The sequence below is a fragment of the Serpula lacrymans genome, assembly GCF_000218685.1.
Source record: "Serpula lacrymans var. lacrymans S7.9 unplaced genomic scaffold SERLAscaffold_5, whole genome shotgun sequence".
In the NCBI taxonomy this organism is placed as follows: domain Eukaryota; kingdom Fungi; phylum Basidiomycota; class Agaricomycetes; order Boletales; family Serpulaceae; genus Serpula; species Serpula lacrymans.
Genome location: NW_006763294.1, coordinates 1,017,344 through 1,031,228, shown reverse-complemented (window position 1 = coordinate 1,031,228; position 13,885 = coordinate 1,017,344). Strand labels below are relative to the sequence as shown.

Here is a 13,885-nt window from a genome sequence, read left to right as displayed (position 1 = left end):
TGCTAGGTCTTTACAGGCATCGTCTCAACCTAATTTCGACCCACTTTTATCTTCCGCGCAACTTCCTAAAATTTCTCCTCAGTTTCAGCAACACTCGTCTCAATTATATCTTCCTGCGCATCAGCCACATTCTTTGACACAGCCCTCTCAGTTTCGTACACATGCATTCACGCCGTATGCACGTCCTGGTGGTGGAATACGACCTCAGCGCAATGAAGTGGGACTAAGTAAGGATTCCTCTTTGCCCGTATATCCGACGGCACAAGACATTGAGTTGGAAAATGCCTCGCCAGCTGTGGCGGCACCTCAGCGTAAATCAACCTCCCCCAAGGCGTTTGTGCCAGGCACGCGTTCGAAAGTGATTATCAGGGACCTTGATGGTATGGAAGTCAGTCTGGATGATTTGAAGAAACGCGGAACAGCCTCATCTGACTCACCTGGTGGAGCTGAAATAGAGACCAAGAAGATGCGACTGAAAGAGAAACGGCGGCTAAAGAGGGAAGCTGAGGAACTGCATCGCATCGTGGGGACGTTACGCATCGAAGCGGAGGAAGAAAGGCGTAGGAAGACGCAAGAAGACGGACAAAAAGATGTCAAGATCTCTTCCCTACCTATGTATACCAGTATCGGCACGGAAGTCGATCCTATGGGGATCGATATTTCCACCACATCGCCACTCTTTCATGGCAGACCTCGACCTGGCCCTCCTGCTATGAGCAGCTCAAGAAAAGATGTCCTGGTGTCCCTTCCTTCAGTATATGCAACTGCTCAGTTCATTCAAGACCTCGGACAGATCAAATACCCAGATGGTATCAAAAGTCCAGAAGTAGAGCTTAATGTCAACGCAAAGGATGGAAAATTCAGGTATAAACCATTCTCAAATAGTCGTAAGACCTTTCTCACTCACCACATTCCCTCAGATATGATCGTGATTTCCTCCTACAGTTCATGCCCCTGTGTAAAGAAAAGCCGAATACGGTACCTCTCTCTCCACTTGGTCTCACACCGGTCGATTCATTGATAACGGCTCATGACGACTCTGGGCGTCACCGCCCGATGTGGGGTACACAGAGCAAGCAAGTTGAGGAGGGCAACGCTGCGAACAAAGCTATGAGAAGTAAACGTACAAGAACCAAGCGGGGTGAGAAGCCGGTGGTACACCCAACTCAGATTGCACTGGACAGTGCTACCACTATATCCAGTTCATCTGCTCGAAGCGATATGTTGTTTGATTCAGTAGTTCCCTTGGAACTGAAATCCTAAGGATGCTAGTCTGGATGCAAAACTTGAAGATTGCTTGGTTGGCTGTGAAGTCACAGTCCTTTTTTCTAAATTCGTTTATCAGCTAGTGCACTAGTAATGTAACGTGCTCTTTCTCTCTGCGCTGTATCAATAAAATATTTCCTTTATGCTATCAAGCTTATTGCTACAATAATTATTTTAAGTCTGCTGCAGAAGTCAACAACGCCGAAGGCCTGAGGTATTTGATTCTCCGCGACATTTAGTGTCAACTGCAGGTCGATTGGCAGGAGGCTGGAAAATAAGTGAACTCTATCTTCCTCGGTTTTCACTTCAATTTGCTTCAAAGCTTCCACCTAAGAATTGCCAGTACCCCCCACCGCAATCTCACCTACCAGGGAAGACCTTTGACGTTGACTAAGGATTTACAAACAAGGCATGTGGGCTCCTGTGGTGTATATTTACATCTCAGGTTAGAGGAGAACATGCGGCAGAGATAAGGCACATCATTACTACACAACAGGCCATACGAGGAGATTGACGCACTCAAGTGATTACTTTTACAGAACTCGGAGGCGCTGGGACGGCAATCCAAATTCGAAGCAGGGAAAGCTATCGCCACCTTTCGTTCGTACCATCTTACCATCTTGCAATCATATTTTACCCTGGCATCTCTCTCAGTCCTGACCATCGTTTGCGGGATAGTCATTTGGAAGAGCTTTGACATCGAAACACTGAGCCAGTGGCACAGATCCGCGAAATTGATTGTAGCCACCACAATCAAATGTCGTCTGCTCATCCACATCAAGACCTGCCTGCTGATCAAATGCTCGTGCAATGTACCTACTCCGTCAGTCTCCGCCTTCTATCGGCCATCTGTCATATCATTCTAGTATCTAACACGTATTATAGTATTACACTACGCGAACGGATCTGCATCCAGCTCCTCATCCTTCCCAGTATACATTTCAACCACATGGCACTTCACCGCATCAATACCAGCCTCCTTTTGAATATCCAAATAGCGAGCCAATGTCTCCCCAAAGTCAATATACACTTCCTGCGCTACACGTCGCAGATCATTCTGTTTATAATCCTGCCCATAGTCAAAACCAAATAACTTATAACGAGCAGATTAATCCAGAACAAACCTATCAATCACCCGTTTACTCAGACATGATGCCTCATTGGCACGCAGGTGTTCCTTCAAGCTCCAATATCCCTGGAGTTCCACCAACTGCCGTTAGACCAAGATTTCCTCCATATCCTGCTCATCATGATCAAACTCAGATAGCGGGACTCCTCCCTGGACAAATGCTCGTCCAATGTAATTACACCGTCAGTGGAATTGTCTTTCAGTAGTCCATAATATGCAGTATCCCCCGTATCTGACACTAAAGTTATGGTTTCTAGTACGTTACGTCGACAGACCCACAAACTATTCCTCATCCTTTCCAGGACACGATTCAACAACAGCAAGGAGGTCTTTCCCCCGATTCGCAGAACGGAATGCTAATGTCGCCCCACCATCAGTCCCCACGTCTTCCCGGTATACATACAATGGATCATTCATCGGCAATGCCTAGTAATGAAGGATACTCGTACTTCACTTCCTCTCCTCTACCTTCCAATGATACAGATGGATCAGGGACACTGTCACCAACTACAGGAGTTGTTGGTGGGCAGAGTTTAAACACTAGTGCTAGTGCATTTCTTCCATCCCTTCCCGCGTCAAAGATCACTATCAAAAGCCAGGACGGCACAGAGTTGGATTTAAATGCTATGAAGAAGTGTAGTCTACTACCAAAGGGTTCATCTCGTGCAAACCGTCGTCCAATCCGGATAGAGAGCGAACAATCAAAGCAGAAGCGTCTGCAGGAGCAAAAGAAGATGGAACGGGTTAAGAAGGTGGCGGGGGACACACCTAATGCGGCCGGCCACTCTGGATTTGATAGCACAACCAGCTGCAGCTCGCATTCCACTGTATCCCATTCGCCCTCGAATACGGTAGTTTCTGGTGGGGAATGTATGAGCATCAGTGCTAGCCCATTTATTCCTGGCTATCGCTCATCGACTATAACTATCGACAGTGAGGATGGTACAGAAGCAAAGGCGAATGGGCCACTACTGTCGGATTCAGTGCTACCAGCTGCGGCTATCTCTGGTAGGCAGAGTTTGAACACAGCTGCCAACCCATTTGTTCCCGGCTGTCGCTCATCGGGAAAGGATACTAGCATTGAAGATGACATGGCATTGAAAAACCACGACCTACCGCCACCAGGTTTACCGCCACCAATTGCAGCTGTCTCTGTTGGGCAGAGTTTAAACACCAGTGCTAGCCCATTTGTTCCTGGCTGTCGCTCATCAGGTGACATGGATTTGATAAATCATGATTCAATATTACCAGGCTCATCGCCACTAAGAGCAGCCATCTGTGACAAACAGCGCTTAAACACCAGCGCTAGCCCATTTATTCCCAGCTACCACTCATCTGTGGTGACTATTAGGAGTGACGATGGTACGGAGTTGAAGAAAGATGGTCTACTACTACGGGGTTCACCGCCACCAACTGCAGCCGTCTGCGGTGGACAAAGTCTAAGCACCAGTGCTAGCCCGTTTGTTCCTGGCTCTCGTTTATTGAAGGACACTATAAAGAACAAGGATGGCGTAGAGTTGACCCCGGAAATTTTGAAGAAGCATAGTCTAGCACCACCAATTTTACCTGGTAGGTCTGCAGATAGCCATCCTACTCGGGTAGAGAGTGAGGAGTCAAAAAACAAGCATTTGCACGAGCAAAAATTGAAGAGTTGGCCAGAGAAAGAGAGCGAGCGGACACAGCAGGAGGCTGGGAATAAGCACCAGCTGATAAAGGAGGCGGACGAAAGGCAGCGAATCCAGAGGGAGCAAGATATTACCCAACAACAACTGAATGAACAAAAAAAGCTTATTCAAGCTTGGTTACAGGAGACTAAAGATCAGCATGGGCAGGATCTCGAAAACGCTCGAATATCCGAACTGCCAAATAAAGTGCTGTCACCATCGCCATCAATGCCTATGGAGCATAATCTGAATGCGACTGCTGGTGAGTTTGTGCCAGAGTTATGTATGGGGAAGGTGGTCTTCAACAGTCCAGACGAGGCGGAAACCAGTTCTGAAGCGGGGAAGAAACATCCTGTGATTGTACCTCGCACACACTCGCCTGATAAGAGTCAGGATGGTGCGGAATGCGCCCTGGGATCATTGAACAATCATGATAGAGGATTTTCCAGATCTTCTGATGCGGTGGAAGAAATGAGTGTAGATGCGTAAGTTATACTCCTACTACAAGAGAGCATAACTGCTATATATCATGTTTTGTCACCGTATCTGATCATATTTTCTGCCAGGCTGACAAAGGCGAGACTGCTCGAGCGGCGTCAACAAAAGCAGGATCGTATCAAAAGCCTCTTGTCAATGCTAGCGCAGCAGACTTTACCGTGATGAAATTGTTTATATCACATACTTAATCTGCAGATGTATCAGAAAGAACAGTGCTGAAGAATATATTTAGCTCTGCGCAATGCTTGCTCGACATTATTATGGAAATAAAAAATTTGTCTTTGTGGTCACAGATATTCTTGTATCACGTCGCTGTTTATGTCTATCTTTTTTTTGGCGCTCAGAGCCTCTACTAAGAGTGTTCCTAGACACTCTGAGCAGTCCGTTTTTTGCTGCACATCTAAACAACTGGCGCTAACACCACAGGCATTGGCTTATACAGTGACTCCAAGAACCCTTTCCATGTTGACTCTGGGTGTCATGCATGAAGCATACCATCAGATAGCTTGAGAATTGCACTTAGCTTTGGTGAAGTCATAAATAGTACATACTCTTGGCTATAAAATTGCTCCATAGGTCATGTGATTTGGTTCACATGCTATAGAGATATGGCTGATCTAAAACAAAAACACCATGGAAAGGGTTTTTTCACTTTTGAACTGATGACTAGAACCTTAGTTAAAACATTGAATATTTGCCATTATGTGTTGGTACAAACAAAGATATATATACAAATGGTATGTATGAGCTTGAAAAAAAATCACACACTTCTGATTCTCAACCACCATCATGGTCAAATCCCTCCCTTTTACTCAAAAAAGCTCTATTCTTTTATTGCTTGATGTTGGCTACTCTGGTGAAGCCATTGCCAAGCAGACTGGTGTTAGCCCTTCTACTATATCCAAACTTTGCTCCAAAGAGCATTCTACCCTACCTAAAGCTATTAAAGGCTATCCTTCCAAGCTTTCTCCTACCAATATTTGACATGCCCAATGTCTTATTATCTCTGGAAAAGCTGAAAATGCTGTTAAAGTGACCAAAGCCCTACCAGCATCATCAACTAGTTCCTTTCATCCAATACTGCTTGCCTTCATTTGATGAAATCTGGTATATGTGGTGAAGTCCAAACTCCCCCTTCTCTCTACTAGGCATCACAAAGCTTGTTTAGATTTTGCCTATGTTCACAAGGATTGGACTTTGGAGGACTGGAAAAGAGTAATATGATATGTTGAGACTAAAATCAATCACCTAGTGTTATGCACAAAGTGCTTAACAAAGTCTGAGGGTTCGTCAAGGTTTGTAAAGAGACTTATCCAAAGACAAGTTCGAGAACATAGTTCTGAGTGGAGTTCTTCCAATGAGAGTTGGTCTTCTTCTGAGTAGAAGTCTGATCTTAGGAGTCTAGCTTTGTAAGCGTAAACTGCGTAGAATCATATTAGAGAATACTACTGCTGTTACATGGTATTTATAATGGAAAGGAATCAGTGATAGGAGTTAGGTCCTATCTAGGGCAGGTCTGTCCGTTGAGGACTAAGTACTATAATAGGTACTGCAAATGCGAGAGGAACAGAAGTGTACGTGAAGGAAATGAGTCATTGGTCCGATGGTATAACCAATGAGTAAAAAAAAATGAGTAGTCCTTAAATGTCCAATAGAGATTGTAACATAACCCCCTTACTTGCTCCGAGTTTCACCAAAATTCTGTACCTTCGCCGTCCATATTGTAACTGTTGTCGTAGCTGACGTCTCCATGTCATCCTTCCATCAGAATCCTATCCTCATCTTCCCTGCGGATGGGACACCAGATAAAACTATGTCCCGGTGCACGACGGTCACAGTCAGGGCAATAGTAGGCTTTGCAATAGTATGTGTGATGATCGCTCCGACCGCAGTTTTAGCAGTATGGAGCGTTGTTACGAACACCTTCATGGTATTTTTGTTGGGTGTTGGATGAGGTGTTGGATTGGGGAGTGGTTGGATCGTCATCTCCCAGGTCGTACGTTCCTGCGTACAACTGATTGATCATGGCTGCGTCGTCATCTACATTGATTGGGTTGGAGGGAAAGCCAGTCTTAGGCCTGTGCATTGTGCCAGGCGGACTGTCTTTCTGTCCCTTCGACATACAAGATTGCTGTTTTGATGGAGTTCTGGCGGTGGGGATCTGGAGTATCACCTCTTGCCAGCCGCGTCGGGCTCCTCGTCGGTTCGTCAGGCGATGGGTTTGGGCGTTTGATACTGGTCGAGGTGGAGATGATGGGGGAGACAGTGGTTTTGGGTTTGACCCAATGGAACGGGGACTGGAGTGGCTCGACTCTTGTGAGATCGGGCTGGTTGGGACGGTGGGAATATATTTTTCCCCCAACGGGATGAGCGTAGGTCAATGGGTGATGATGTGGTAAGTGTTACAATAACACAATTTTCGGACCTTTCCTTCATTTTCATTCTCCGCTTTAACCTTGTATACTTTAGCTTTCACACATGGTGCCACACGGCACTTCCCCTTTTTTGTTCAAACTCCTCTTTCTCGCGCCGCATTGCCTTCTTCTTATTTTTGGATACAACTCTCTCACACAGTGGAGCTGGTCATGCGGGCTAGACCCCATGACATCATCAGCCACTGACTTTATCAACTGTACAGTACATAAGTACAAACACTCTGTATTAGTATATATACCCCAATAGATCCAGGAGACTCCTCAGTGAGTCCTCCTGTTGTTAACCGACAAACTCTCTGCAGCTTAAGGGGTAACCACTCCCTCATCCCTACCTTTATAGTGTGTTCTTGTGTGCGCCAGAGTAACTAACTCTTGGTTGTTACAGTAAGTGCACTCCGGGGTAACACTGGTCTGGTCTGGGTGCGACAGGGACCGGAGAAACAAACCGGGTGGAGGAGTACTCGTACAACCGTCTCGCTCTATTCGCGTGCGAGCTTCGTTTAGCAATATCCTCCCGCCTGATTCCAAATATTCCCTTGTCAACTCCGTCTGCCCATTCGAGGAGCTCATCCTCAAGTGTCGTTCCAAAGATTCCAAAACTAACTTTTCCATCCGGATTGCCCGACAGATACTCGAGTCCTGACTGTTGAGCTGCGAATGCTCGTTTTCCAATGAATGTATTGAGTCTATGGCTTTTAGGAGTTCGTCAGCTACGAGGTCTATGGCAAGGAAGGTATGCATGGAAGAAAGAGCGTGATACACATGGGGGCAGCGTTTTTCGGTCTCATAAAAGAGATAGGTATAGGCATCTTTTGCTGACATTAATTCTATGGTGTCAGTGACGTCGGCTTGGTTGTGTCGTTGCCCACGGGCAAAAGACACTCGTTCATTGGCTAGCAAGTTGGCATCACCAGGTATCGAGTAGGTGGTGATAGGGAAGCCGGTGGAGTTAGAAGTAGACATGTTTTTGCGTTGAGAGACAGAGGATTGTTGGTAGTGGGGTGATTGTCTCTTCAACGCAGCTTGTGGTCCTTCTTATAGGCTTCCAGTATCTCCGCAGCATTGGTTAAATGTTCTTCTGGTTCCCATGAGTTTTTGGAATGAGGGTAATGGCGCCATTTAATCAGGTAGCGGCGCCCGTGTTTCCAGGGTTTGTGTCTAAGAATACTTTCTACTTCATATTCCTCTTCTTCGTTGACCAGGTCAGGTGGTGGTCGGATAAAGTTCGGGCCGTGAGTGTTGGTTCCCGTATATGGCGTGAGAAAGGATGTGTGGAAAACATTGTGTATCCTCCAATGGGGAGGCAGGGATAGTCGGTAGTTTACCGGGGAAATCTTTTCTTGGATGCAAAAAGGTCCAATGCGTTTCATGTTAAACTTCTTGTATTCGGTAGCTTTTTCTCGTAGGTTGGTGTTCTCTAACCACACCTTTTGCCCTTCGGAGAATCACGTGAACTTTCCGTTGTTTTGTTTCATCATCTTGCTTCTCGCGAGTTCATGTGCTTCTAGGGCGTTTTCCCTTGCCCTAAGCAGTTCAGATAATTGTTTTTCCACTGATGGGATATTCGTGGATCTGTGTTTGGTCGGGATTCCTCGGGGTTTATATCCCATGAGGAGGTAGAATGGTGATTGGTTGTTTGTGGAGTGTGGTCTTTGGTTGTGGCAGAATTCCGCGGTTGTGAGGTACTCTGCCCAGCTGTGCGGTTGGTTCTGGCAAAAGATGCGGAGGTAGATCTCCAGTTCTTGGTTGGATCGTTCTGTCTGTCCATCCGTCTGGGGATGATATGCAGAGGAGAGTGCGGTTTCAATGTTCAGGAGTTTGTGGAGTTCTTTGGATACTTCAGAGGCAAACTGTGGTCCCCTGTTGGATATGAGTTTATCGTGCAATCCGAATCATTTGAAAATGGAATTGTGAAAGATTCGTGCGGTTTCGAGCGCGTCGATTGTTTTATGACAAGGTGAGAGGATTACCCCTTTACTAAGTCCTTGGTCTACCACGACCGTCATACTGTTGTATCCTGAAGATTCTGGTAAATCAGTTATGAAGTCTACGGATAGGTACTTCATCGGTTCGGTGGTTTTTGGGGTCTGGTTTGGGATTAATGGTACGGTGGTGGGATGCGTGTTTACTTTCGCTTATTGACAAGTTGCGCATCCTTTCACGTATTCTTCCACTTGTTTCATCATTCCTGGCCACCAATAGGCCTTTTTGATCAACTGGTAGGTTTTGAGCCTTCCTGGGTGTCCTGCGGACAGGGAATCGTGGTGATCTTTGATGATCATCTTTTGTTCTTCTACTTTGTCAATCAGTAATTTATTCTGATAAAAGAACTGTCCTTCTTCTTTTTTCCAATTGTCTTTCTTCGTTCTTCCTGGATAATTATCGTTTGTGAGTATGGCTTGCTTGATTGTGTTTTTAATTGTTTGTGTGTGATACAGGAACGCTGAGGCGTGTGTGTCATTGTTATCTCCTTCTGTTTTGACGTATAAATCAGGTCTTCTTGAGAGTGCATCGGGTACCACCATGTGGGTTCCTGGTACGTGTTCCAAGGTGTAATTGTATTGTGACAGTTCCAGCTGCCATCTTCTTTGTCGCGGTGTGAGTTTCCTGGCTTCTTGCCAGTACGTCAGGTTCTTGTGATCTGTCAGGAGTTGGATCGTGTGGGGGCTTCCCAAAAGTAAGTGTTTCCACTCTTTTAAAGCTCTCATTACCGCTAATAACTCTTTGTCGTATATCTGGTAGTTCTTTTCAGCGGGGGATAGAGTTTTGGAGAAAAATGCACATGGGTGCCATTGTCCTTAGTCATCGGGTTGCATTAAAACAGTTCCTGTGGCGTGTTTGCTGGTGTCTGCAGCAATCTTTGACAGTTTTGAGGAGTCGGGAATTTGTGTTTCATCAATTTGAAAGTGTCATCTTCAGTGTGGGTCCAGTTCCACTTTCTATCCTTTTCTGGTAAGGCATTCAAGGGTCTGGCAAGGTCAGAGTAGTGACCGATAAACTTCCTGTAGAAGTTTCCGTAACCTAAGAACTTCCTTATGCCTTTGGTGTCTTTCGGGATTGGCCAATCGTGGATCCCAGCGAGTTTGGCTGGATCCATTGATACTTGATTGTGGGAAACAATCATTCCCAGGTATTCAATGGTTTTTGCTTTGAAGGTGCATTTTTCTAGTTTTAGGAATAGGTTGTTATCGCGTAGTCTTTGTAGAACCTGTTTTGTTCGGATTCGGAGTCTTTCGATGTTGGTGTCAAAGATGAGGATGTCATCCATGTATATGATCATCCAACCTTCATTGATGTAGTCTTTGGATTTGTCGTTCATCAGCCTTTGGAATGTTGCCGGTGAATTGCACATGCCGAAGAACATGACCGTTGGTTCAAACACTCCTTTGCTGGTTTTAAACGCAGCTTTCCATTCGCCTCCTTCTTTTATCCTTACATTATTGTATCCCCAACGTAGATCTAGTTTTGTAAAGATGATGGCTCCTTTCAATTTTTCGATGAGGTTGGGTATCAGGGGTAGTGGATAGGGGTCTTTCACGGTATATGTGTTCAGTTTTCTGTAATCTTGGCACGGTCGGAGTGATCCATCCTTTTTGCCGATGAAGAAGAAGGGGGACACCTGTGGCGACTTGCTCGGCCTGATGTATCCCTTTCTGTAGTTTTCCGTTAAGAATTCTGTTAATGCTTCGTCTTCCTTTGGTGCCAATGGGTACAACTTGCAATCTGTTGGTACGAATTCTGGTTTCATGTTGATTGCATGATCATATTCCCGTCGCTTGAGGAGTCTTTCCGACTTCTTTTTGTCAAAGATGTCCGAATACCCTTTATATTCATCCGGGAGGTTATGCTCCTTTTTTTCTCCGTGTATTTGCGCGTGTTCCATTGCCAAGTTGACCTTTAATCGAATCGTGGTTCGAGGATAGGGTGTTTGGTCGGATACATATCTATGAATGGTTTCGTACACATCCTCGTTTACTGCGGTTGTCCTGATTTTTGTTTCCGTGGTTGTTTGGTTCATCCTGATGGAGTGTTTGTCCGAGTTTGGTAATTCTTTGTCTTTCCAGTTAATGACAGGATTGACTTTTCGTAACCAGGGAAATCCCTGTAATATGTCTTCTCCGTCTAGTCCGGTCAATAGGGACTTTGTAAACCTGTTTTGTCCTCCTGCAGCTATCCTCTGATAGGTGCAATGCATAATTTTTCCGTTTTTGTTCGTGGTTCCGTCAACATTTTTACACGTTATAGGAGTTGGGAGTTTTTGGAGGGGGAGTTGGTGTCTGATGGCGAATTTTGTGTCCATGAAGTCGTCTGTAGCTCCTGAATCTATCAGGGCTTTGGTTCCAATGGTTTTCTGTTTCAATGAGCAATCAATTTGTAAAGAGTTGGCATTGATCGTTGCTATTGTTACAGTTGCCATTTTTGACGGTACTAACATCGGGGTAGTCCGTCATTTTAAAAACCCTCGTATTCTAATTCTTTCATCGCCTCTGTTCTTTGATCTTCTCCTAACTCCCTCCACATCCTCATGATGTTTTGGACCCTGTCTTCTTCCACCACTGTTTTGGTGTCATCTTCTGTTCCGGTTTGACGTACCTTTCTTTCGGGAGTTTTTCCTTTGTTCTTACAATTCCTTCCTATGTGTCCTTTCTCGTTACATATGAAGCATCTTCCCTCTTTCCTCCTTGATTCTTCTTCATCTTTAGTTAATCTTCTGGTGCTGGTGGATGGTCCACTTTTGCGGTTTCTGTTGTTCTGTCTTTCTTTGTTTCTGGCGCCCCACGCTCCTTCCGAGATAGCGTTGGCACAGATCCAGTTGGTGTCTAGGTTCGCCACTGTGCTCATCCAGTCTTTGATGGTGAGTAGTTCCTTTCCGGTGAGTGCCCTGCGAAGGAGGGGTTGTTGATGCTGCTCTTCCCAGCATCTAGCATGAACCTTGAGTTAAATGCTACTGCATTTTCTCCTTGTTCCATCTTCATTTTCATCAAGGCAGCCGAGGCCGTTCCTTTGATGTTTGCCGTTCTGAAACTGGTTGTGAAGGTTTTCATGAAGTCTGCCCATGTGGGGTAGGCGTTCTTCTCTTTGTATTTGGTCATCTTGGCTTCGCTCCATGAGGCGGCGTTGCCTTCCTTCATGTAGCTGAGGGCCACATATACCTTTTTCTTGTCGGAGTTGTAGATGGTGTCGTTGATATCAAAGTGTAGATTGGTGGACGATATCCACCTTTGGGCTTTATCTGCGGTTCCATCGAAGTCATCAATTTTCCCGATCATCGTGGGTTTGGGGGCTGCAGCGTTAGACATGGTGCATGGTGGTGGGATATGGGATGGAGCAGGTGCGGCAGGGAGTATCTGTGGAGTGGGAGGTGGTATTGGGTCGCCGCTTGCTGCAAACTCTTCAAAGTTGTTTTCGTCGTAGAGGTCTTCTACAGTTACTGGGGGATCATGTTGTGTGGTGGGCAGTAGCGTAGTACTGTAGCCAACGTGTTCTGGCTTCATAGAAAATGTCTGCTTGTTCTCTGGTGTGGAGTCGGGTTACATCTGGTTGGGGAAAGGGAGGTGTTGCTGCTATCCTTTCTTGTCAAGATGACGTCGGTGGGGTTGCTGTTTGTGGGTTGTCTGAGCTTCCTCTTGCTCTTTGGGATCTGGTTGTTGGTCGTTGCGACATTTTGTCGACTTTTTCTTCCCAAACCTAAATAGGTGGGACTTCTGGTTAGAATACGATTCTTTTGTTACGCACAAAGTGCTTAACAAAGTCTGAGGGTTTGTCGAGGTTTGTAAAGAGACTTATCCAAAGACAAGTTCGAGAACATAGTTCTGAGTGGAGTTCTTCCAACGAGAGTTGGTCTTCTTCTGAGTAGAAGTCTGATCTTAGGAGTCTAGCTTTGTAAGCGTAAACTGCGTAGAATCATATTAGAGAATACTACTGCTGTTACATGGTATTTATAATGGAAAGGAATTGGTGATAGGAGTTAGGTCCTATCTAGGGCAGGTCCATCTGTTGAGGACTAAGTACTATAATAGGTACTGCGAATGCGAGAGGAACAGAAGTGTACGTGAAGGAAATGAGTCATCGGTCCGATGGTATAACCAATGAGTAAAAAGAAATGAGTAGTTTTTAAATGTCTAATAGAGATCATAACACCTAGGGTCAGACAGACACAAATGAGCATGGAAAAGGGTAAGTAAGGGGCTTAGTAATAAGCTGGTAGATGGAATCCTCGAGTTTGGAGAACATTCCTTAATGATGTGGTGCTGTATGACTTAGAAAGCAGTTGGATTTGCTACCAAGATTGATGGTAGGATGGATGGGGACCTTTACCTTTAAATTTTCAAGGATAAGCTCCAGAAAACCCAAGAGTATTATAGTCTCAATCCTTCTAAAAGTATCTTTCAGCAGGATAATGACCCCAAGCATACCTGCTGGAAGGTCAAGGACTGGCTAGAGGAACAAGCATCCAACACTATAGTTTGCCTGCACAGTCTCCTGACCTAAATTCTACTGGACATCTCAAGAGGAGGCTTGCAGGGTATGAAAACCCCCCCAATATGATTCATGAATTTGTAAGGACCATTTATATTTTCTTATTTTCTTATCTTTTTGTCCCATGTCTTGGCTTTCAGACACTTTCCCTGTTACACCTTTGCTCTAGGGCTAGAGGTATCTTTTGCTATCTTGCTTCTCATAGCCCTCACAGGCTTTCTTAACCATTGTTACCACTTCATATTGCAGATCAGAGACTGGGTAGTACTCCTAGCCAGCCAGCACAATGGGTAAGGACTGGTAGTAGAGATCTTGCCAACCAGCTCCAAGCCCCATCAGTGCCTGGAGATATTAATAAACACTTTAGTCAGGATTGTACCTCATTATGAGAATACGGTTCCTGAACATGCGTG

The 13,885-nt window shown here is 45.4% G+C and overlaps 4 protein-coding genes across 4 annotated transcripts; 2 read left to right on the top strand and 2 right to left on the bottom strand.

Moving 5' to 3' along the window:
* Window positions 1–518: 518 nt before the first annotated feature.
* SERLADRAFT_463411 (uncharacterized protein) lies at window positions 519–1,379 on the top strand (the record flags this gene model as incomplete). The annotated part of the gene is made up of 2 exons (XM_007316501.1): window positions 519–864; window positions 921–1,379. 2 exons carry the CDS (start codon window positions 614–616, stop codon window positions 1,261–1,263), a joined length of 594 nt encoding a protein of 197 aa, XP_007316563.1.
* A 2,216-nt stretch (window positions 1,380–3,595) lies between these two features.
* On the top strand, window positions 3,596–4,899 carry SERLADRAFT_463410 (uncharacterized protein; the record flags this gene model as incomplete). The annotated part of the gene is made up of 3 exons (XM_007316500.1): window positions 3,596–4,321; window positions 4,373–4,544; window positions 4,626–4,899. The coding sequence occupies 3 exons, from the start codon at window positions 3,613–3,615 to the stop codon at window positions 4,717–4,719; spliced, it is 975 nt and encodes a 324-aa protein (XP_007316562.1).
* Window positions 4,900–6,451: 1,552 nt separating this feature from the next.
* Window positions 6,452–7,955, bottom strand: SERLADRAFT_436206 (uncharacterized protein; the record flags this gene model as incomplete). Its single annotated transcript, XM_007316499.1, has 2 exons — window positions 6,452–6,870; window positions 7,439–7,955. 2 exons carry the CDS (start codon window positions 7,953–7,955, stop codon window positions 6,452–6,454), a joined length of 936 nt encoding a protein of 311 aa, XP_007316561.1.
* A 3,121-nt stretch (window positions 7,956–11,076) lies between these two features.
* Window positions 11,077–11,409, bottom strand: SERLADRAFT_347807 (uncharacterized protein; the record flags this gene model as incomplete). The annotated part of the gene is made up of 1 exon (XM_007316498.1): window positions 11,077–11,409. A coding segment is annotated over one exon (333 nt), but the record flags the coding sequence as incomplete, so codon positions are not given.
* Window positions 11,410–13,885: the final 2,476 nt, after the last annotated feature.